This window comes from Marmota flaviventris, chromosome 5, assembly GCF_047511675.1.
Source record: "Marmota flaviventris isolate mMarFla1 chromosome 5, mMarFla1.hap1, whole genome shotgun sequence".
In the NCBI taxonomy this organism is placed as follows: Eukaryota; Metazoa; Chordata; class Mammalia; order Rodentia; family Sciuridae; genus Marmota; species Marmota flaviventris.
The window spans coordinates 64040632-64066562 of NC_092502.1; the positions used below are offsets into that span (position 1 = coordinate 64040632).

Sequence of the window (25931 nt, forward strand, 5' to 3'; positions counted from 1 at the left end):
TGTTAATGTAAACCTGGTTATTAAAATAACTATAAAATTACCAACATTGTTTTCCAGGACCCTTCTGTGTGTGATGTGTCTTTCTATCTACTACGTTAGAATTGCACAATAAGACTGAAATGGTTAGTCAGCCAGGCAGGTCTGACAAAAACAGAGTTATCTGGAGGAAAAAAAAAAATGTGTGTCTTATCTTTTCACTGAGTCGTTAGTTTGGGCCACAGAATTTGATAACATTATTGTAACTTTAGCAAATGATGAAATTTTTCTTTATGGACCATCAGAGTCAGTATCAGTGTAAAAGGCATCACCATGGAGAATTAACCTGGCAGAGTCCTGGATAGAACCTAAAAGGGTTGTTTTGTGGGTATTATTATTATTATTATTATTATTATTTTATCATCCCTTAAATCCTTGATATTAGCTTGCTTTCTAAGCATATTCCACTTCTTTTGAGAAAACTAGATTTTGATTAAAAACACCAACTAAGCATATGCCAAAGTATATTCTTTAGCAAACTGATCTCAGGGGTCAAATGAGTGCTTGAAAGGATTATTTGCTGTGTCTACTCCTAGGAGAACAGGAAGGTACATACCACAAGTTGAAGGCTGAGAAATCCTATGATGGAGGAGGCTTTAAAACTTTTTCCAGGGTTGGGGTGAAGCCCAGTAGATGAGCACTTGCCTCACATGCACAAAGCTCTGCAGTACATCCCCAGCACAGCAAATAAACACCACCCCCCAAAACAAACAAACAAACAAAGCCTTGTCCAAATCAGGGCTCTCAAACCTTTTGACTACTAATGATATCATCTTTTCACCTCCCACCAAACTGATTGTGCCAAACCCTTGTGGGGAAACCCTGCTGAATCCAGTTCTAATGTGTGCAGCTCATGTTTTCACTGGAAAGGTGACACTTGCAGAAGGGCGTGAGGGTGGAGGGTTAAAAGGAGGAATTTCAAAATCTACTGCAACAGAAAAGTCCAGGGATGGGCAGACTCAAGCCTGGCTGGGGGAAGTGCTGAATGCTGACATCTGAATGCTGCCTCTCCACCTTGGCCCTGCCTGGCTTGAGTGGGTGCTTCCTTCTGACTAAAGCTCTTTCCATGAGGGGGCAAAGCTGGTCATCAGCAGCCCCAAGCTTTTGTTTTACCTCTTAGTAACCTCAGAGGAAGGAGGCGGTTTCCCTCAGCAGTTCAGAAGAGGTTGACTCTGATTGGTCTGGTTGGATCACTTGTGTGCCATGAACCAGTCACTTGGCCAGAAAAGCATATTGGATTAATTGCCCACACCTGGTCACATGCCCAGCCCCTGAGTCACCTAAACCAAGTGGATTCCAGTATTTGTCATGCCAGAAAAGGGGATACATGCTGGGAAGACTCTGGCCTCACTCTCAAGCCTGCAAGGCATGAATGTTTAACCCAAAGATGGGTCTGGTTGTAAGCTGGGATAGGTGGGGGAGGAAATGGGAGCCCTGGGGATGGTAATTTCTAATGAATTGCTTTTGCATGTGATGAATCCCTCTTGGTTTGGTAGGACAATGCTTTTGATACAGAGCACAAAGTGAGTGTACCTTTTAACACAGAAGCTCAGAAACCAGATTCAAAGCTACTCTGAACATACCAGAGTTATTTTACCACCGAGGCTCCCAGTTTGATGTTCAATAAACTTTGGTCTATAGTGTCATGCAATGGCTCAAACTCAGGAATGGTGGAACACCTCTCCCTGCTCCTGACCAAGGAATGAGTGAGCTTTTCTAAGGATTTGAGCAGGTTTAAAGGGAACAGTCAACACTTACAATGAACTTAGGGTGCAGGACTCCAAAAGGAATGAGGTGGCTTTCAGAGGAGCTAGGGAAAGATACATCGACATTTTCACACCTCTGTAGGCCAGAGGTATTCAGTGGCAGAGTCACATCTGATCAGGTGGGAATGAAAACACTGAAGCGTAAAAACAAGGCCCTCTGGTTCCAAGGAACCTTCTGGAATCAACTCTCCTAACACCAACCCATCACAACAGGGTCACCAACCATGTGCAAGAGATGGTGAGGACAAAAGGGACAAAGCAACATGCAAAGGTGACAACACATACTTAAAAATCCAAAAGGTTCTAGACCTTGCCCCTTGTTCAGCTGGCTGTTGAGAACAGCACAGCAGGACACTTAATATGACCTGACAATAGGGTTCTCAGGATGCAGGACTTGAGAGTCCACAAGAATTGCCTGGAGTCAGTGGTTGGCTGGCTGCTGACCACCGACTTATTGTGAATTTGGGAGGTAATGGAAAACTCCTTTACTCTCTCATTGCCAGAAGTTGCTCTTAGCTGCAAGAGTTCATAGGTGCCTGTTACCTTCCTGTCCCAAATTATAGGATTTGGAACATCCACCAGCTGCCTTCAGGTGTGCAATGGGACAGGATGCTGAGAAAAGATGCTAGAGCTATCTGTGAACTTGAGACAGGGTGAAAGGCAGAAGTTAGAATTCTGGACTGTGTTCCCTGAAGTGTGCATATTAAAGGAATCAGGTGTTTTTATTTTTGTATATGTGGATCAGTTAAGATGTGCTGTGTTCCTGAGTAACAGAACATCACTTCTAACACCAGCTCCTCTCTGTTAGGGGACCTTCCTCACAACAAGAAATGGAAGTAAGAGCAGGTAAATTTAGGCACCCTGATACTCTCTTTTGGGAAAACAAACACACACACACAAACACAGAAGTGACAAAGAAAGGTCAATGGCTTACTGTTACATAAGACATTTTAATACATGCAGGCACAGTGACATTGCACATGCTACAGCTCAACAGAAGCAAGTTTTTTCTCATTCGCGGGCTGCCAGATCAGCCATTGGTTCACAAAAGCACAGAAAACCAAAGTGTGTATTTTTCACATCAATGTTTAATATCAGCCAGACACACACTGAGCTTGTAATAAACAATAACCACAGGTGGACAAAAGTAGGAAACAGGATTTTCTATGGACAAATACCGGGACTGAAACAAACTCACAATGCATTCCAAGCCTTTTGGTTCAGCCTCCGAAGAGCTGAACCCCTGGCATTTCTACACCAGCCAAAAGCTGCAACACTGACGAATTAATAGCTACATTAATGCTCTTTCTTCCTAATTATGTATTCACCCATCCAATCTAGGACTATAATGACAGAAAATTGAGTCATTTCTGATTAAAATTTTCCTATCAGATGAAACCTAGCCACTAATTAATTAGATTATTATAATCAATCTTGTAATGGTCTGTGCTGCTTGAAGTTCACGCTGCCCTCACAATGACCTCAGCCCAAACTAGTGCTGCTTCAGAGGGGGTGTTAGTCATTAGCAGAGCATTTATTCCCATGGAATTAGGGTCACGATCAGGGTTGCAGGACTGGGCTGCCCCACTTCAGGGGAGGTCACGGAATATCCTGGAGCTGGAGGCTCTGCTGCCTTGTAGGAGTTTTAGAAAAAGGATGCTCTGGTCTTCAGAATCTGCTAGGATGCCTCAGATGCTCTCTTTAGGTAAGGGAGGATGCTGTTGGAGAAAAATCTTCCAGAAAGGCAAACCAAAGGATGCAGGTTTCTAAAATTCTCATCCCTGAGCCTCGTTCCCAATCTAGATGAGACATATTCCATTCAATGGGGAATTGACTATTAGCCCAAATTATGGAATAAAACTATAGGATCTGATTTCCATAACTAGCAACCACCATAAGAACTTTGGGAAAGGTTTACAATTTGTTTTTGGAAAAGTTTTTCTTGTCTTTAAATTCACATGGTAGGAGGCAGTTAGAATGACTTACTTCATGCTATCAGATGCAGTGCCTTTTCTTGTTTGTTTTCTATGGTTCTAAGTTTCAAACCCACCATTGAGCCACAGACCCAGCCCGGTGCTTTTTCTTTTCTAATATGAAGCACATTGCACGTCAGTCATCTGGAGAGCACTGAGCTTTCTTATCAGTGTGTTCATGATTCGGAAAGTCGACTGCAGTGTTCTGGGTATAGAAAGTAGAGATTCAAGCTACAGAGATTGTATGGGTTCCTACCCTACCTTAAATTATACAGATGTGCAGCCCCACACGTGATCTGCTCTCACCATCATGGAGAGCCTCCTGGTCCCACTGTCCTTTGGTAAGCATTTCTGAAAAGCCTCTCCTTTGGGGGAATGCAGAGGAGGACCCAGGTGACAGGAGAGGTGAGTCAAGGGCACATCAGGGTTTGAATAAAGACAACCGTAACTGTGCACCTGGAACTGTGCACCTGGCTCCTGATTCGCCAGAGGTGGCCAGCTGTGAGCAGAATCTGGTGGCCTTCTTGTGGTTGCTCTTTTCAACCCACCCTCCACTCTGAAAGTGGGTCAAGCAAGTGCTTTGAGTTTCTAGTGTTTGGAGAAAAACAAAATTGCAGACAAATAAGGAATGGGAACTGAGGGAAAAGGAACGGAAGAGGAAAAGAGCTATATTTCGATTCTTTAACCAAAAATATGGTTGTTCTCAAATCAGAGAGGCACTATTTCATATCAGTGCCAGAAATCCTGGGCCCATTACTCAATGAGGAGAAAACCATGAATACTCAACTGTAGTTCAGCTCTAGCTTCCTACCCATGCTTAGTCACCCCCGTGCAGCCCCCCTCTGGCAATCTCTGTGAGGCAGGCATGCAGCCATGTCTCTTACTTCTCTAGTCTATTTGCACCTGTCTGGTTTCCCAAGTGGGTGCAAGTCTGGTCTTCCTGGTTGCCAGGTTACTAGTGAGGCCCTACTCTCCCTTCGCAGCTTAGGTTTAGATGATCTGAGTAGCAGAGACGTGAAAACAATCCTGCTAAAGCCTTGACTCTACCCAAAAATAGTTCTGCAAAGATATCACAGTAGAGTTACATGCAAACTTAGGTGAATTAAACTTGGCAAATAAATAGATAAAATGTAAAGAAAAAGAGAAACCAATAATATTTTAAATAATTAGGCACTTCTGCCTGCCAATTTTTCAGTCGTCCTATGGGTAGAAAACATGTTCCTGCCGTTCCCATGGTGAGTCTCCATGAACTTGACCTCTCACATGGGTGAGCATCCCACTGTCCTAAGGGTATTTCTAGACTATAAAAGATGTTCAGTATTTTAATTCACCTAGTATTAGCCAAAATGAAACCCAAAATAAAGAGCACAAGAGTGACTTGTTTCTTTACAGAATGGCAACTCACTCCTTAGGCTTCATTGAGAAGATATTTCCCATATATTGTGGGTAATAAAGGTGGTTTTCAAAGGCAAGTCTTACATCTTCCAAATGCACTTCTAACTTACTATATAACCAACCTGTACAGTGTGACTTCACTGAGCCATAAAGTAAACATTGTCATGTAAAGATGTTCTTGATCCTATCCAGATGCAGGCTCTGCTAATCTTCAGAGGACAATTAGCCCTCAAGGAACATGCATACTGGAAGAAGGCAAATGGTGTGCTACTATTCAACAACTGGCTTGTTAAAAGGAAAAAGGTGCCCTGATTTGTAGCATTTGCTCATCCCATGGCATAAATCCTCTCATCATCACTGATTACAAGGTGCCAATATCATCTCACTGAAAGGAAGTTGGGGAGCCATGTGCACAGTAGGCTCTTACCAGCTGATAGAAACCAATGTGGAGCTGACCCAGCACTCCGCTGAAAGTCCTATACACCTGTTACTTCTATCTGACCCTATGAATTTCTTCCTCTTTGGATTCCTTATTTCTATCCAATCAGTCTTTGGGATTCTGATGTCTTAGGAAATTTTCCAGCTCTGAAGAGGCTCATTGTGTCCGATGTTCATTTGTCACAGTGTAGTCAGAGGAATGGAAAAATAAATCTGCAGATATCCTTTTAAGATAAAGGCCATTTAGAATAACAATTGCAGCACTAAAGGCAAGGTGCAGGTCCTCCAGTACAACCCTCTTGTTTTAGATGAATAAACTGAAGCACAGAAAGTGGATAAATGACTTGCTCAAAGTCACACAGTGAATCAGTGGTGAAGTCAGATCCCAGGGGCTCAGGCCCAGGACTTTCCATGGCATGCTGCCTGCTTCACAGGATAGTCATTGTCACACTGTCTACATCATGAGGTGTGGGGTGGCAAGAACTTGAGAAGTCCCAAGTAAGGAAGAAGATGCAGAGGTCTTTACAGGTTGTTATTGTGGCCATCCTCTTCCTGTGGTTTTTTGGTTTGTTCCAAGGCTAGATTTGCTTGACTTTTATTAAAGTCTCTTTTAACTCTTAAAGGAAAAGAGAGAGAGAGAGAGTTTTATTCTTTGAAATCCAAAAGTTTGAACTTTTGAAATGATAACAAAGATCAACAATTTATAAAGAGGTATGAGTCGAGAAAACCTTAAAATGTCTTTGCATTTATATCCCAATTCCTCCGCCCTTTCCACGAACAAAAAGTCGATGTGAGGATAATTTACTATTGAAAAATTCTTTTACGAATAAAAAGCTTCCTGAATTCTCCAAGATTTTTATAATAGATGTGCATCGTTTTTGTCATTAGGAAAAATAAAAAGTGTTAAAAATACATTGAGTTTCTGCAAACAGAGTCTGGCTAAAACAGCATCATTTTCTAAACTGTTGTTCCCCCAGCAGTTACTTACTTTTCTCTGTTGAAAATTATAAACTCCTTCCGGACAGACTCAAGGTGCTCTTGAAGAAGGCATGTCTTTAAGGTGGACATTGAAAAACAATAGAGTGTAGTTAGCGGATGAATGAGGGTCCTCACAGCCAATAACCTACAGAGTTTCTATTCAACCACATTTAAGAAGTACATGGGTAGCTTCAAGATGGAAGCTATATGAGGAAGATGCTGGAAAATGGCAGAGTAGTGATCTCTCCACCTAACCAACTGCCCTAGCAGAATCTGTCTGATGAAGGTCTATGGAGGGTATGTTGTTCAGGTATGTTGAGGGAAGGCATGGGTGGTAAGATGGTAATCATTACTATGGGTTTCAATTCTTAGCACAGTAGCAGCTACCTGCTGTCCACCCTCCACCCTGGCACAGAGCTGTGCCCATGTTTCTGGAGCTGCCTGCATGCAGCGTGCAGGAGCCATGGTGGGAAATTAGGATTATGTCCTCCAAATATGGGGATCTCTGTTCTGATCACTGATTGCCATTTCTGATCACAGAGGTGCCAGAAGGCTGGTTGCCACTGTCATACCTCCCTCACGACAGTCACAAGTCCCTCTGCATCAGGCAAAATCAGGGTGCCAAGTTGACCTCCCAACAGCAGCTCTCAAAGGAATAGCAGTCATCACGGGATGCCCATCACCTTGGGTTTGGTGGGGTCCTCCTCACCTGTGAGGAATCACATTTCCTCATCTCCTTCTCCTTCTTTGCCAGACGCTTCTTTTTCTTGTGAAGGGGTTTGGACTCCAAAATCATTTCTTCGAGTTCAAAGGTAGGGTCACAATTCAGCCTGCCTCTCTACAAGGGAGATAGGCTGACTTAGTCCTCACGTTCCTGTGTCATAAAAACACACCATACCCCACGTGGAGGAAAACACCTGGTCCTAAACAGCAGTCCAAGAATGATAAGCTCGGATTCCAACTCCAAGTTTTATATCATTCGTTGCCAGCATCATTTTTCATATCCTTTGACTTTATATTGTATTTATTTTTCTAAACTTCCAATTACTTCTCAGGGAGTAACAAAGGAAACGAAATTAAAATAATTTTTCTACAGTTTGAGCTTTCAGGTCTGTCAAAGTGTGTTCTTATAGATCAGAGTCACCAGAGTGGCTTCTTTGACTTCCTAGGTCTCCGGCCAGGTTTTCCAAATCAGGGCTTCTGAATAGGAGACCCTACCTACCCTTTAATAATGGCCTCAAATGATTCAGTTTCATAGGAGCCAGAGAACTGTGACGGAGAGCTTATCTCAGGACAACATGTGGCTAAGAGAAGAACAGAATCAACAGGTGGTACCCAGACTTGCATCGTGTCCACATCAGCCAGGCACAAGCTGCCCCATAAACACTATAGGGCAACAGGTAGGAGCTTCAGTTCCCTATTCTGTTGCTCCATAAGGTGGAGATTTCCATGCTCAGGATCCCACCACACTGTGCTTCCCCTTCTCTGCACTTCCACTTGACCCTCTCACTGGCACACGCCTGCCCAGCCGTTCACACGCAAGGTCACATCCCCACGTGCCCATAATGAAAATCTCTGAGTTGTTTCTTTGAGTCCCTCATGGGGCCATTCTTGTTCCCAATAACCCCACAACTGAGTGTGTTACTGAATACGTGACTCAGGCCTCAGGCCGAGAGAAGAAGTCAAGGCCTCACTAGGGCCCCGGCCTAAGCTTTCACCAGCAGTCTGTCACGGGACACAGATGTCCCTTGGTCGGGTACTCACTCAGTGGGAATTATTTCTCTTTGGCTATTGATCCCTTAAAAAATAAAAATCCACAAGATAAAACTAGCAAAGAAGGTAGGGCAAGTGGTAACAATGAATTCCTCACCGTAACCTCCACAGTTTTCAATCCTCTGAGAGATCTCTCTGGACACAAATTATGAGGACATCTTTGAAGTCAGAGAAAACTTTTTTTTTTTTTCCAACTAGCAGATTCATGGAAATGACTATTTGAGGGACTAAAAATCCTTTCCAATAAAAGTACAGCAAAGAGAGTGCTTAGGATCTAGATCCCCAGATGTGACCAGACCTAGGTTAGAATCCATCTTGGCCACTTGCTAGGTGACTTTTGGTGACCAACTTACCCCGCATGTGTTTTCTCATACAAAAATATTTGAGCTCTGTTACAACACTGGTGTGACTTTCTGATCAGGCACACAGAGTGATGATGTAACAGAATGGGAATTATGTGGGCTTGTTAGGATTGACTCACATTGGGAATAAATCCTGGAATGAGCCGCTTCTGCAAAACCGCATCCCAGTTCATGTCATTCATATATGGGAAGTTTTGAATGTCCGTCAAGTGAGAAAATCGTTGGTCTGGATTAGGTTCAAGTAGCTGCCAATGGAATAAAACATTAATATCATGAGGAAGGTCAAAACAGGGGGACAAAGAATACACTCAAATCCCCTCTCAGTGTTGTCATGTACAGGACTGAAGGGGACAAGGTCATGCCCCCTTCTCTAAATCCACATGCTAATAATACCCACAGTGTAGAGTCACAATCAACACTAGGAGTCGGGTTGCCATGTAACAAATACAAACAGCTCTTCCAACTCATTCAAACACATCTTTGATTCCTGACTTTCCTACTTAATAACTATGGCATATTTGTTTTCTCAACCTCAGTTTACCAATCTGTAATAAAGAGATAACAGCTTATTTCATAAGGCTGTATCTGGGATTAAATAAGGACATGAATATAAAAAGTTTTTCACATTAGGTTGTAAATGTTCACACATTTTTACAAGTGAGACGAATTTTTCCCCACGAAAAATTTTAGCTGTTTTTACAATTAAATTCAATATCCATTACGTGGCATAGATAAGGTGTAGCTAGGTTACTGTTATAGTTCTTTCTGGGTTTAATAACTGGAGTTGAAGATTTTCCCTGGTAACCACTCCATCAACAGTGTGGCTCAAAGGGGAAATGTCAGTTCCCCCTGGGAATGCTCCTGGAGAGGACAACCGTGGAAAGTCAGGCTGTAATTTGGGGGTGACGTGGGGCAGCCTTACAACTGAGAAATAATTTGCTATGAAAAATGACCCCCCCTCCATTCTTTGCTTTTGATATTACTAGTAGCAATGTCCCTATTCTAAAAAAGGGAACTTGATCTCAAAGACAAGAGACAGATTTGGAATCTTTAGCTCCTTAATCTCTTTCCCTTACCAGCACAACCTGGGAAATTTTCTCTCCTTTAAAAACAGCAACAACAGCAATCACGACATCCTCTTGGGCACCTCAGCATCTGTTTCGTGTAATTGTTTATCATACACTACTGAGCTCCTACTATAATTATGTTCAGTCTTCTTGGTGAACATGGGTGCCCTAAAAATCCAATAAAACTATGGGCCTCATTCATTCAAATACCACATTTTCAGCCAGGAGATGCTGAAAATACCATGGCACACAGTCAGACATGGTCCCTACCTCCATGAAGCTTTTGAGAGAACAATCATTAACCCAAGGATCACACTAATGCTACGTGTAATTTCAAACTGCATAAATGCTATGAATGACAGGCTCCCCAGGGAAGTGCTATTTGAGCTAAGATCTGAAGCTGTTTCTCCAACTATGTAAAAGGGCCAGTGTTTTTTGTTTGCTTGTTTGTTTTAATTTCTGACCCATGCAAACTAATATGTGGTCTCATTGTGCCCAGCCAGTGTGCAGCTCCACACCATGTACAGCCTGTAACTAGAGTTCAACATCCACTAAACAAGCCTGTAGCCTATTCAATGAGGCAGATCCACTTGCCATGTGCATAGACACTACAGCAACATCAAATTGCTATAAATATTTATAAATGTTTCTCTTAATATCTGGTATTATAATGTACCTATAGGAGGCATGAACTAAAACTAGTCAATGAATCATGTTGAGTATTAGCAATCTCAGGTATGAAGTGGGAGGGACTGCGACTGGACGCAGTGCTCCAGGAAGAGAGATGAGCATGTGCAAAGGGCATGTGGTCAGGGGGAGAATGTTATGTGAGGCCAAGGAAGGGGAGGTGAAGGAAAAGGAGAAAGCCAAAGCAGTTTTATATATAGGGAAAGATAAGGACAACAGTTCAAACTAAGGCTCAAGAGTTAGTACCTTTATACTGTGTGTATTATTTTGATCTTTATTCTAAGAGCAATGGGAAGACACTGTACTGTCCTTTGAACAGACCACTACACGGCAGAGTGGAGGACAGAACGGAATGGCAAAAGCATGCAGGACAAAACTGGGAAAATAGGAGTGGAGTTGAAAAGTAAAGGATTCAAACGATATTAAAATGTCAAATTTCAGAACTTGGTGATGGATTAGACAGGGAGATGATGCATGAGTCCTGGTTGCTGGGTTGCATAAATGGAGTAGGAAGGGGCCAGTCACTGAGAGAGGGGACACTGGAAGAGGTCCAAGAAATACAGAGATCAAGATTTCTATTCTGGACAGAATAGGTTCTGAGACCTCCAGGGTACTTGTGGACTGACTTAATGAAATCATGTATTTAAAAGCTGTTAGCTGCAACAACCATTCTAGAAATGTATATTATTGTGAATGACTGTCCCAGTGTTAAATTCTAGTTTTTTAAACCTTAAACTGGAAAGCATGCTTTTGTTTGTTTTTTCTTTTAGTGGTTCTGGGATTGAACCCCAGGGCATTCTGTGGAGTTACATCCCCAGGACACACTCTTTTTTTAGTTTTAACTTTTATTTTGAGACAGAGTCTCACTAAGTTGCCAGGATGGCCTCAAACGTGCTTTTCCTGCTGCCTCAGCCTCCTGAGTCACTGGGACTGCAGGTGTGGGACGTGTCACCCAGAAGCTCACTTCCTTTTGACGTGCAGTCTTCTCTCTTACCATTTTCTGTGGGTGCATAATAATTATGTAGAATGCTGGTTTTCAGTGTGGCCTATAACATAATTTGATCACTTTTCCCTCCCCAACCTTCTTACTTTTTTAAGAAGTGACACCATTTCCTGTGACCAGGCAGAAGGGTAAGTCACAATAGCCGTCTCAAACATGTGCACAATTTCCTTGCTGGATGTGCTGGAGCGAATATGATATGGTCTCTAAAGGGAGAGAAGAAGGAAGAGTCTTCATTTCTATCAGGCAAAAGAAAAAAAAATTCGTGTAATATTTCCAAGCTAAGTTTTCAACCAATAAAATATCTGTATCAATTACCACCCCATCCAGTTGATCATGTTGGCATGGCATATGTGGTCAAGCCTTGCTAGACCTCCGCTTTTTAAAAAAGAGAAGCCAGAAACTTCTGGTTTCTTGTGAAATACCGCAAAATTTTAAAAGTTGGTGATTCCACTGATCCAAACAAAATATTTCATGAGATGAATCAGCCCCTGAGATGAAACTGGCTTATAAGGTAATTTATATGAGTATTTACACAAACTACTGAGCATGTGCCTAAAGTTAAAAAAAATTCAAAAAGTTATATGAGAGTTGATTATAAAGAAATCCAGATTTTTGCTAGGCCCTTCTTTTCACTTGTTTTAAATATAATGAGGAAGTTCAGGACAGAAAGCTCCCCAGAAACCATCAGCCTCAGCCCCAATTATATGATGAAGCAAAACAATTTATATATATATACTTTTTTCCCCCTTTCAATTTCCAGGAGAACCAGGTTCATCCATAGTTTCAACTCTGGGAAAAGAAATAGAACTGTGGATCTGTTATGGTTTGCACAGCTCTCACTAGAGGGCAGCATTTATCCATATTTACTTCTCTCTTTCATAAAGGACTCACCAACACTGGAATTTCAGCTCTTTTATGTGAACTGAAACCAGGAAGTATAACACATTCACATTCTTGTCCATGGGACCTAGCACCTAGCAGGTGTTTAATGCATGTTTGTCGAACGAACAAAATTTCCACATTAGATTAACGGTGGGACAATTAGTATGTATACACACACTTACCACCTGCCTGGCCATTTCCAGATGTTTAATAAATGACTATGGACTGATGAATTAAACTGAGGGAAAGGAGAGGTTTTATGTTTTTCCCTGTGGTAAATCAGTATTAAGAAATAATATAATGAAATAAAGAATTCAAGGACGGAGAACACAGGATTCCGGGGCTAAACTCTGCCACTCAATTTCTGGATTCCAATTTCTTCATCTGTAACATGAAGATACCTCAGCTGCAAAATGAACCACCTCATGAGATTTCTGGGGGAATCAGAGAAGATAATACTGTAAAGTTCTCCATAGAGTGGCAAACACCTACTAGATACAACACAGGAGAGCTGTTTTTATTGTTGCTGATACAACTGTAGAAAAGGGCAGATGTAAATGTGAATAGTGAGTGACAAAATGAGTCTTCAGTAACCACGATGTGAAGAAGGACTTAATTCTACTCATAAAAAGTCAACGTTAATTACTCTGGGAACCAGGCAGTGCCAGAAGGTGACCTCTAGGAGAAAGAGTAGGTGGAACTTTTCATTCTTTTTAAGTAAGGTCTCAAAACAACTACAACAGTTTTTCCTTCCCTCAAGACAAAGAAAAGGACCATAGCTAAGCCATTTGTCTCAGTAATAATATAGGGAAATAGTATCTCAACTCAATATCAGAAAAGAAGTGCTAAAAGCTTCATTTCCAATATTTATTGGCTATTACTAGCCTCAGGGCAATGTAGGGTCTTCCACAGGACTCATCCACAATCCACCACAACACAGGAGTTGAGCCAGGCTTAGCATACAAGAGTCCAGGGTTATATGAATTTGTATATGGATTTTTTTCTTTTTCCTAAATTTTGTCTTTATTTCAATTCATTGTTGTTTCTAAACCTGTTATCTCTTGGCCATCTACAAAACAAAACAATTGAAAGCCTTGAATGAATTAACCTATGAATGCCATAAGCAACTAGTTTAAAAGTGTATGATTTTCTTTATTTACTTTACAAGGCCACGTGACTGAATTTCACATTTTAAAATAATCTCCATGGCCTGTCAGATAAAAATTTAAAAAAAAAAATCAAACTGTCTTTATCTTATTCATTAACTTACTTTTTCTAGTTCTAAATTTTAAAAATTTATTTTAATTCATCAATTACCAAAAATACATATTTATTCATCTAACAAATATTTTTTGAAAGCCTACTATCTTCCAGTTCCTCTGTTGGGCATTGGAGATACAATACAGAGCAAGAGATTTGTGATTTCTATGTTGGAGCAGCCTAAAATCTACATATAGAAATACATAAATACTTATATAGATCATACACACAAAGAGAAACACACGTTTCAATAAATGGGATACAATGTATAAGAAACGTAAAAGTTGTGACATTGTAGGATCTAACAGTTTTAAGGTAGCATATACATTAAGGGTGAGAGTACAAAGAATGAACAAGATAGAAAAGTAAAATGTTAGGAGTAAATGATATGTTTTGACTATAGTCATATTTTGGGAGTTCAAGACATAAAGAGCTGCAGGGAAGGATGTATGATTTTGATGCAAGAACTGCGGAGATGCCTGTTGTAAATTAATCCTTATGGGTAATACGAAGCTATACAAGCCAGGGATCCATGGCTTTCATTGGCAATGGGATAGCTAAGAGACTTAGAGACAGGGCAGCAGGTTAATAGTTAAGGGACCCCAAGACTGCCATCAGCTCAGAAACTGCAGGAATCATTTTTAAGCACATGTTCTCTTTGAAGCATGTATTTTTTTTTCTGTAAATAAGAATTTGTAAATATGGAGGAAGTCATTGTTTATCAAACTTCCTCTGAGGTTTAGCGATGATGATACTTGTAATTAAATGCTAGTATTTCCCTTTCTTCAGATTAGCTATATTTTAAACATAATTACATATAACCTCCTCAGTAGTTGTTTCCTAGAATGTGTCAAAATTGATCTGAAGTGATTTGTTACTCCATTCATTCAATACACATTTATTATGTATCTATCAAAAATTAAATGCTGGGATAATACTGAACTACATAAGATATATTCCTCACCTTTAGGAAATTAACAATCTATAGAAGATACAAAGACATAAAACTAGATATACCTGGAAAAATTTTTAAGAGCTATATATTTACAAAATGAATTTAATCCCAAAAAAGTAAAATAGGTTTAGGTGTTCTGATCTAGAAAGTTATACATTTTATGTTATATATGAAAAAATAATAAATTTCAACAGAAAGGTGAAGCATGATTCTGTTACTGAGAGATGGAAATGATCAAAATATGTTCTATGAATGTACAAATATGCCAAAATGAGACCCATTATTCTGTATAATTATACATACTCATTAAAAATTCAGTGAAGTAACAACAACAAATTATATCTATTTCCATATATGAAGACAGATTATCCTTATGAGAACAGAAAAGATTTGAGAGTAAATATAACAAACTGTTAATTCTTGAAGGTGGGTCTGAAGGTCAAAGGGGGATTGATTTCTTAACTGTAAATTTTCTTTGCCTTTAGGATGATACTGGTTTCTTACTTTCATTTTTGTGGTTTTCTGTATTTTCCAAGAAGCTTAAATTCAGAAAGGTCATAACAGAAAATACCTAAACATTTGACAGAGAGTCAGGTCAGTTTAGTTGGAGAACTCACAGAAAGGTCCTTTGGAGGAAGTGCCACTTGTCATAGGCAATAAAGTATGGGCAGGATTTTAATACAAGGAGATCCAGAGAAGGCCATTCCCACATAAAATTGAGGTAGCTCAATAGCACATCCTTTTATAGAAATGAGAGTACACATTATATGTAAATCTTTAACTTTATTCAAATTCAATTTAGCATTTCCCAAATGTATAAAAAGTGACTTTTTAAGAAGATGAGGACTTGTCTTAGAAATATCTTTATAGGCAAAGAAAGAAGAGATGAAAAAGCCCGAGGCATGCTTCAAGAACAGGAGGAAATACAGAGGCTTCTGTGAGTTCCTGAAGGGCCAAGATTATTTGAATAGAAGCAAAGTCTGAAAAGTCAACCTAGTTCTAAAGACCAAGAATGCCAATTTACGGCATATGAAAGTGTGTTTGTGTGTATGTGTGTGGGTGTGTGCATTCGTAAAGAACTGGGGAGCAAAACATTTTTGTCTTGAAGGAAAGGTCATATCTGTGTTTTAGAAAAATAAATTTGTCAGTGTTGTTATGTCACAGGGAACTAACTTAGAGATAAAATAATATGAGAGGGGTAACTATTTTCTTAGTAAAATTCTTTGCAGCCAGGCAAGAAGACCTCTTATGAATATGTGATAATTAAATACAATCCCAGTCCTATTTAAAGAATACTAGAAAGTCGCTTCCATTTTTTAATTCATTGCTCAGATTTTCTTTTGCTGTGTGTTACAGCAGATGAGGGCAGAACACAGCTGCTCTGAACTAGAGAGGGTGCTGGACAAGGAACCAGGGGAAGTCGTCAGGGGAGAAGAACTTGATGGTGAGATGGGAAAGAACAGAGATTTTCTATAATCTAAATGATATGCATCTCTTCCTTGTTTGTTTGTATAATAACTTTATATCTACATATTCATTCGCTATTTTTTAAGAAATGGGACAAAGTCCATCAGAAGAAGATAAAAACAGGCCATATGTGAGGCCATTCATGGAGGACCCACATGCCTGGCTTACAGAAGTGGTCCACCTCCATTAACATGAACAACTCACCAAGATTGGAATCTGCTTAACCAATAGTGTTATGTGATCTCCAGGAACAGAGGAGTCAGAACAGTGAACAAATCAATGTCGAAGTGTGAAATGAACTGTGTGGAGTGAATGAATCCGATCCAACTGTGAAGTCCTCCTTTGGTTGCTACAGAAGTGTTTGTCTTTGCTTCCCTGAGCAAAATGAAGCCCTAACTTCTAACAGTTATTCTTCTAACAGTTATGTGAGCAGGCCAATCAGTTGTAAAATGGAACTCTTAGTGTAAAAATTATGGTGCAATGATATAAGGCCAGGACAATGGTTGCTGACTAAAGCAGAAAGATCAATTCCAGAGGTTAGGCTAGCTGCAGTATTTTTATGATGACTTGATACCCAGATCTGATCCTGTGGAGATGAGTGAGTTCTGAAAGTTAGGGAGACAACAGTCTTCAACTCCTAGGTCTTGGAGGAATCCCAATTGCATCCATTACCAGGATGCTGACAGTACACAGCCACTTATGGATTGAATGCTTGTGTCCCGCCCTCCACTTGTATGTTAAAGCCCCAACCCTCAATACAATGGTATTTGGAACAGGAGCCTTGGTGCATAATTAGGGTTAGACTAGGTCATGGGGATGGAGCCCTTATGGTGGTTAGTGGTCTTACAAGAAGAAAAACAAAAGAGAGAGAGAGAGAGAGAGAGAGAGAGAGAGAGAGAGAGAGAGAGAGGTTTCTATCCCCATCACTTGGGGACACAGTGAGAGGCAGTCATCTGCAGGCTAGGAAGGGATGCCTCACCCAAAGCTAACCATCCTGACACCTTGAACTTAGACTTTCAGCCTCCATTATTAAGATAACAAATTTCTGTTGTTTATGCTCCACAGGAGATATATATATATATATTTTAAGACAGCCCTGGATGACCTCATAGATATAGGTACTGGGGAGTGGAGTACTGCCAAAACTACCCAAACATTTCCAAGCAACTCTGAGGCTAGTTATTGGGTAGAGGCTGGAAGAGGTTTGAGGTATATGCCATAAATATGGATTTTAGGAGCAGTTCTCATCAGGTCTTAGACAGAAATGTGGAACATGTTATCAGAAACAGAAGGAAAGTAATCCTTGTTATAAAGGACCAAAGAACTGTCTGAACCATGTTCCAGTTTTTCATGGGAGGTAGAACTTGTAGTATTAAAATTGGGTTTTGACCAAGGAGATTTTTGGACAACATGTTGAAGGAGTGGCTTGGTATCCCCTGACTACTTACAAAAAAATATAAAAGAAAGGGGATGAATCAAAGAAGAAATTGTAAACAACAACAACAACAGAAAAAGAACCAGACATTTAAAAGCTGGAAAACTTTTGGCCTATACATACTGCAAGAAATGAGACAGCTTGTTCTGAAAAGAACACTAAGGATATAGTTGAACAACCAATTGAGGAAGAGATGACATGTGTGGCTCAGGAATATCATAAGACATCTTAAAAAAAAAAAACCCAGAGATAGAGATGGGATTATACTACAGAGATACTCACGGTTCGAGTTAAAGGCCAGAGAGGAAGTGGGATGGAAAGAAGGAAGACTAACAGACTTCTTAGATTTCACAAGGCAGGACCATAGAGCTGTCTGGTTGTGAACATGCACTATCCTTCTGGTAAGGGAAGAAGGACCCCAAGGGTGATTCAGAGACCATCAGTGCCGCCACTCTGACCACAGGTCCTGAGTGCATTGATTTGGGGTCAGGGCTACCTCAGTTCCAAAGGTCAGGACCACCACCTGGCAGAGTCCTATAAGTGGGATGGCAGATACCTATGGACAGAGCCCCTGAAGAGTCACTAAGTCTCCCATCCCTTACCTTCAGCCATGAGAAAGATGCTGCCAGCCCAGGAGGCCTGGAGGGAAGATAACCAAGCCAAAGAGGATTGTGCTTTTATTCTATATTTAATTGACTTATAATATTTGCCCTTATTTATAGGGCATGGTGTATACAATGTTTGAGGATTAAATCGGGGTAATTAGAATTTCTATTTCCTTAAAAGTTATCTTTTCTATGTGTTGGTAACCTTCAAACTCTTCTCTAGTCATTTTGAAATGTATAATTAATTGTTATAGGTCATAGTTACCCTACTGTGCTATGTATACACCTACACTACTTCCCCCAAGGTATTTTGGTACTCTTTCTTGACCCGTTATTCACCTCTCCCACCCTTTGGAAACTCCTGGTATCTGTACTCTGCTCGCTACTTCTCCCTACTGTGATCAATTTTCAGCTTCCACAAATGGGTGAGAACATGTACTATTTGTCTTTCTGTGCCTGGCTTATCTCATGTAATATAACATCTTTTAGTTCCATCCAAGTGGCTGCAAATGACAGGATTAATCACTTATTATAATCAAAGAGGATTATTCTTGAGACTTAGGGTTTAATGGACTTTGACCTACTATTCCTTCCTTGTTTCTCAGTTTTCCCTTTTAGAACAGACTGTTGATCATATGTCTGTGCCACCATCATACTTCAGGAGTACAAAATTTGTATGGTTTTAAAAATGCACAGAGGGAAAAGAATTTTGCCTCAAGATGAATCATCCCTTGAGTCTCTTCCATACTTGATTTAGATAATATCTGGATGAGATTTTGGACTTTAGGTTTTAGTTTGGGACCGGGTGAAGAAATTTTGCATGTGAGAAGGACATGAATTTTGGGGGCTGAGAGTGAAATTTCATGAACTGAATGTGTCCTGACCCCAATTCCTTTACTGAAGCTCTAACTTTAATGGAGACAGATCTCTGGCAGGTAATTAGGGATAGATTAGGTTATGGGAACAGAACCTTCATGATGGGATTTGTGACCTTAAAAGAAGAGGAAGATATCTCTCTCTCCCACTTTTTTTTTTTTCTCTTTCCCCCCTCTCCCATTCATGAAGACACAATAAAAACAGTCACTGTCTCATGACATAAAGATAGACCTCACCAGAACCCAACATTTCTGGCACTTTGATCTTGGAGTTCCAGCCTGTATAACTGTAAGAAAATAAATGCCTATAGTTTAAGCCACATGGTCTATAGTATTTTGTTATGTCTGAACTAGCACACTCAAAAGGATATCTGAATTATGCAATAGTTTATCAAAACCAAATAGAACATAATTTTCATAGCATTTGTTTGATATTCATCTTATTCATCTTTTCTTCCTAGAAAAAATATCTTGGTTTAAGAACTATTTCTTAAAAAAAAAAAAGGAAATAAAAACTAATTTTCCACTGAATCCAGAATCCTGGAACCAAATGACAGACAGCATTCCAACAAGACAGGGCACGAGTTGTGCTGTATTAATAATTCACACTTGCCTTGGCGAGGTGTATCTGAATTAGAGCTCTGTACTGTAACTACTAATGACTTTCTTTAAACAAACACACATATTTACTCAAAATATCTAGTGAGGTAAATTGATTTTTCCCTCTTGAGGAGCTTATAATATCCATATTATTCATTTAGTTCTATTGGTGAAATTTAATGTTAACTGACATGGTTGGTCCCATATGTGGGGCAGTAAATTAATATGTGCAGAAATCTCAAGAGGTGTTATCAGCATAACATGGCTGTTTGCAGCTCTCAAAGGAACTGCTTGGTTCATAGCAAACAATACATTCTTTTACTGAAATAGAACATACTGGAAGAATAACCACAAAGGACATGCAATTCTACTGTACCCGGCCTCTCAATAGCTCATATGCCGTCACACCCAGGGACCACCAGTCTACAGCAAAGGAATAGCCTGCTTCTTTTTTGGAGTTGAACATCTCAGGTGCTGAAAAACAAAGGAAAGTTAGGCAAGGTTTATGCCCTGAGACATTAATAAGCCTATTTTCCCAACATGTTCTCCAGAGAAGAATTGCCAGCATAAAAGGTATAAACACTTTTATGAATGCTTATTATCCATTGCTAGATTGCTCACAGCAGGCAAAAATTTCTAATTTTCTTAGCTCTTTCAGTAGCCTTCTTCATCAACCAATGCACACAAGCATGTACAGGCCTTAATAGACAAACTCTTCTCTTAGTTAGATCATGCACCTATTTCAAATTGGGTCCTATAGGGTCTCAGATATGTGATTAACTCTGAAATAAAGAAGGCTGAGAAGATGTTGTCTTCATTTGGAAGGCTTGCATTAAAGGATCTAAATTCATATTATGGTTGCAAATAATGCTCAGTATTTGATTCAAGGTACATTGGATTGGCTGTCTATCCTGGAGTCACCTGGGAGCATTTGAAGTCTCTTACTCGGGGCAAGGAAAGGAGAAAGAGGGAGCAGGCGTTCTAGGAAATATAAGGTTTTGAAATAACTGTGGGTCATTCACACCTTGTAACCAGGGTTCTCTGAATTGACCACAAAAAAAGGTAGGGCCACACACAATTGTTCCCCTGGAGATGACTCCTTATTTACACATGCTCTAAGCACTTTGCCACACTGCAAACCTTCTATATATCTTTTCATGAATATTCCTAAACCCTAAGGAGTGGAACAGAGAGAATTAAACACAAAGCAAGGATAGGTATGTTATCTGTTTGTTCAAAATGACATTCCTAGTATCTAATACAGAACCTATCAATCACAGTCCATAAACAGAAATTTGTTATGTGAGTGAATGGATAAATCAACTACTTAAGCCACAAGTTAAGATCGTTAGCTCTGGAGCCATGCTTGCTGGTTCCGATTCTGCCTCCACCATTTATTGTGCCCTTGAGCAGGTCAGTTGGCAAAGCATAGCATCCTCATCAGCAAAATCAAAATAATAAGGCAATCTTTACAGAGTTAGAAATTAAACAAGATAATGCATGTCAAAGTCTCAGCATAGTGCCTGGCACTTACAAAATGTTCAAACACATCTGGTACTCTTGGAGAGAAGCAAACAACCATGCTAAAAGAGAAATTTACCTAGGCTAAAGGTACACAGGGTTGGTCCTAGGCTGCCTGTAGAAAGATGCTGACTCTGGACATGATATGACATGGGACTTGCATACACTGACTTGTCTGCCTGGTACACTCAAATTCTATGGACAGCATCCAATTAGGAAGGTTGAAGTTAACATCCCAGTGCCCAGGCCTGAACCTGACTCTACGAGCTTGATCCAGCAGGACTAAGTGGGCCTCATACCCTGTGAATTCACTTTTCATGCTTCACTGCATCCTTTCTGCAAGTAGCAGCTCCCAGAGCAGCTGGGAAGATGATGGCCTTGACCTCGTAACATTCCCACAGACAGGATGGAGTGGACTACATTTCTGCTTTCCCCCTTCAATCTCACAGCAGGTCATCTCAGATAGTCCCCCAGGTGACAGGTGACAGACATCTCACTTAGAGAAGCTGCAGACAATTTTGAAGAAAAATCAGACCATTGTGCTAAGAAAATGCCAAACAAAATAAGCATTACTCTATAAAAATGGTGTCTTCTGTCGAATTAGATCATCCTTGGACTTTATGTGTGTGTTCTTTTTTCTTTCCCAACTTCACAGAGTGATGATTCCTTTCTCTTCTGCTTCCTCTATTTTCAGACAGGAAGACATTTGGATGCACATGCATTCACTGGACAAATATTTATGATGTGAGAGGCACTGAGCGATTTTGGGAGGACATTAAGAACAGAAATCATGGAAACATAAAAGCATAGAGTTGGGGCTGGGGTTGTAGCTCAGTAGTGGAGCACTTACCTTGCATGTGTGAGGCATTGGGTTTGATCCTCAGCACCACATAAAAATAAATAAATAAAGGTATTGTGTCCATCTACAGCTAAAAATATTTTTTTTTAAAAAGCATAGAGTAATCCTTTGGGTTCTCAAATAGCAGAAAATTCAGGGCAGAAAGATACTGAGGAGCCCTTCTTCAAAGAGCCCAACTCCTGAAAAAGAACAGATGGCCTGGGAGAGGTACTACATTTCCTTCAAAAGAGCCACTATATATTTTGCATGGTGTTATTTTTTAAGTAGTTCTATTCAGACATCCAGAAAAGTAATTAGAACATCAAAGGAGGATATAATGATTAGCTTTAAGCAAATGCTCATGCAACCATCACACAAGTCAGGAAGTAGAACTTCACCCCCATTTCTATGTCCTGTCCCTCCACTTCCTGAGATCTCACTGTTCTGAACTTTAAGTTAAGGATTTTCTTTATGTTTTCATATAGATTTGCTCTCAATGTATGCATTTCTAAACAATAGTTTAATTCTGCCTATGGGTGAACTAAGGAAATTCCTAGCTGCCTAGCCTTTGATTTATTTCAGTGCTTTATAATAAAGAAAACATTGTTAAAGTGCACAATTTTTTTTCACTCTATTGCCTGTCTTCTTAAATCCCATTCCTTATACTTTTTGGTTTCTTGTTTTTCTTTCTCAATAATATTTAAGATTTGTGCAAACTGCTGCATGCACTTACTGTTTATTCACGTTTAAGGCTCTATGAGTATCCCATAACTTACCTACCACTCCTATTATTGATAGCTCTTTTCACCTTAGGAATATTGTGAACAATACTTTTGAAAACATTCCTGTACATGTTAGACACCTATAAGAATCTTTAGGTACATCCCAGTAAGGGGGACTGCTCTGGATGGGGATGTGCATCCTCACATGTACTAAATGATGCCAAACTTTTCACCAATGTGGTTTTGCCAGTTCACATTATGGCCAGCAATGAATCAGAGCTCCTCTGTTCACTTACTTATTCACACTTGATGTTACTGACACTTTGGTTTTTGCAAATCTAGTGAGTACAAAATTATATCTCATTGTGGTTTAAATTGGCATTTCTCTAATTGCTAATAAGCTTGATTACATTTTAATATGTTTATCAGGTATTTGTATTTCCAACCTTTGGTTTTCACATTTTAAAAAAAAACCAAAAACAAAAAAACCTAGATATTAGGCTGGGTGCAGTAACTCACACCTGTAATCCCAGCAGCTTCGGTGGCTGAGGCAGAAGGATAGAGAGTTCAAAGCCAGCCTCAGCAACAGCTAGGCGCTAAGCAATTCAGTGAGACTCTGTCTGAAAATAAAATACAAAATAGGGCTGGGGACATGGCTCAATGGTCGAGTGCCCCTAAGTTCAATCCCAGAACCAAAAACAAACAAACAAACAAAATTAAAAAAACAAACCTAGACATTAGATTTTGGTCAGGATATAAAGAAAGGGCCCCAAACTAAATCTATAAACTTAATATATTAGGAATAATGCATGAATGAACTTTACAAAAAATGATTCTAAATTTCATTTACACAAAAAATAGGGATAATAAAGATTTTTGAAAAAGAATAAAGAACTTGCATCCCATGTGTTAGTCTACATTATAAAATCATGATAATTAAGATTTGAAAGACTCAGAGAGTATTGATTTAAATACATAAAGTTATTTAGTTTATAAAAAATATATTTCTTTGTTTATTTTTTATTTTTTTAATTTGTTCTTTTTAGTAATACATAATAGTAGGATGCATTTTGGCCTATCATACATGTATAGGAATACATTTCAAATCAGCATGGGAAGAATCTTATTTAATACCTTGTTCCAAAATAATTATTTAATAATCTAACAAAAATAAAGTCAGATACTTTCCACATATGTTTAAACAAATAGTGAATAACCAGATTGCTACATAAAGTTATTAAAATCTGGATGTAAGACGGTATTTATAAGAATAGCATCAAAGATAGAAATCATAAAGCACAAAGATGAGGAGACTACAGATAAGGTTCAGTGTTGGAACATGTGCAAGGCCCTGGGTTCAATCCTCAGTACTCCACCCAGAAAAAGATAGTATGAGAAATTTGACGATATTAAAAATAACTTATTTATGTTAAAAAAGGTCATAAAAAGCCAGGTGCATTGGCACACACCTGTGATCTCAGCAACTCAGGAGGTTGAAAGTACAGGGCCTCAGAAACTTAGGGAGACCTTGTCTCAAATAAATAAATAAATAATTAAGAAAGGCTGAGAATATGACTCAAGGTAAAGTGCCCCTGGGTTTGATTTCCAGTATCAAAAAAAAAAAAAAAACAAAAAAACCCTAAAAGTGAGAGATCATATTTGTACCAATAACTTATAACAAATATAGTATATTAGAATTTAAGTATTCATAATATACTAAGGCAAAACTTTGTTGTATAACCAATAAGAAATAACAGAAAAGGAAAAAAATATTAATACCCATTGAAGACAGGCAAAGAATCTGTATACGCAATTTACAAAAGAAGAGAATGAAATGTAATTTTGGTCGGTACGAGTGGGGTTGGGGTCCTGAGGATTGAACTCAGGGGCACTCGACCACTGAGCCACATCCCAGGCCTATTATGTAATTAATTTAGAGACAGGGTCTCACTGAGTTGCTTAGGACCTCATGGTTGCTGAGGCTGGCTTTGAAATCGCGATCTTCCTGTCTCAGCCTCCTGAGCCACTGAGATTACAGGTGTGCACCACTGCACTGGGCTGAAAAGCAATTTTAATATTACAATGTGGTATCATTTTTGCTTATTATTTTGGGAAATTAAATATATGTTATATCAGTGGCAAAGATCAGGGAACTGACTGTCTCATGTACTTCCAGTGTAAGTAAAAATAAACACGAACTTTCAGAAGGGAAATGCATAAACATGCATATATATCTTTCAATCAAAAATTAATTAAATTTAGTTGACAAGTAAAAATAATATGTGTGTGTGTTTATTGTGTATGACATGATATTCTGAAATATATATATATTGCAGAATGGTCAAGATATTTAACATATCCGATACCTGATACCTCACATACCATGTTTTTTGTGATGAGAACACATAAAATTTACTCTCAGTGATTTTTTTTTGAGAGAGAGAGAGAGAATATTTTAATATTTATTTTTTTTTTAGTTTTTGGCAGACATAACATTTTTGTTTGTATGTGGTGATGAGGATCGAACCCGGGCCGCATGCATGCCAGGCGAGCGTGCTACCACTTGAGCCACATCCCCAGCCCCACTCTCAGTGATTTTTAAGAATAAAATACATTGTCATTTTTTGATGGAAATTTATCACAAACAAATGATTAAGTTGCAGAAAATTATTCTACAATAGATTTTTACTACAAAATTATGTTTCTTATATACATAATCTAAATATTTATTTATTTCAAATGAGAACAAACTAATGTTCAATAGTAAGGAATAGGTTAAATAAATTTTGGTGCCATCCTCTATAAAATATGTCCATTAAAAACAATAGTTAAGGGGCTGGTGAAGTAGCTCAGTGGAAGAGCACTCGTCTAGCATGCTTGAGGCCCTGGGTTCAATACTCAGCAATGCAAAAAAAAAAAAAAGGAAAGAAAAAGATAGTTATATTTACTGGCATGAGAAAGTAAGCAGTGTCAGTTGTCAAGATCTAAACTCTGGAGTCAAGACAAATGGGCTTCAGCAGAGGCGTGTTTACTGACTTGAACAAAAAGGCAGTATAGCAACATGTTGAGTTAGGGCTCTGAGCTGAGCCTAGTGGTGTGCACCTGTAACCCCAGATATTTGGGAGGCTGAGGCACAAGGACTACAAGTTTGAGGTCATTTAGTGAGACTCTGTCTCAAAATAAAATTTAAAAAGAGCTAGGGATGTAGCTCAGTGGTAGAACACCCCTGATCCCTGGTACCACCATGAAAGAAGGAAAGAAGGGAAGGATGGTTGGATTTGGGTGCTGGCATC

The 25931-nt window shown here is 39.4% G+C and overlaps 1 protein-coding gene across 1 annotated transcript in view; it reads right to left on the minus strand.

The window, feature by feature from the left end:
* Positions 1 to 6130: 6130 nt before the first annotated feature.
* The window catches only part of Stk32a (serine/threonine kinase 32A), an 84709-nt gene continuing 64908 nt past the window's right edge, over positions 6131 to 25931 (minus strand). The window contains exons 6-11 of the mRNA XM_027927890.2: positions 19934 to 20031; positions 11565 to 11681; positions 8841 to 8966; positions 7296 to 7424; positions 6597 to 6661; positions 6131 to 6224 (exon numbers count right to left, since the gene is read on the minus strand). Coding sequence (XP_027783691.1) covers positions 6131 to 6224; positions 6597 to 6661; positions 7296 to 7424; positions 8841 to 8966; positions 11565 to 11681; positions 19934 to 20031 — 629 coding nt within the window. The remainder of the gene's footprint in view (positions 6225 to 6596; positions 6662 to 7295; positions 7425 to 8840; positions 8967 to 11564; positions 11682 to 19933; positions 20032 to 25931) is intronic.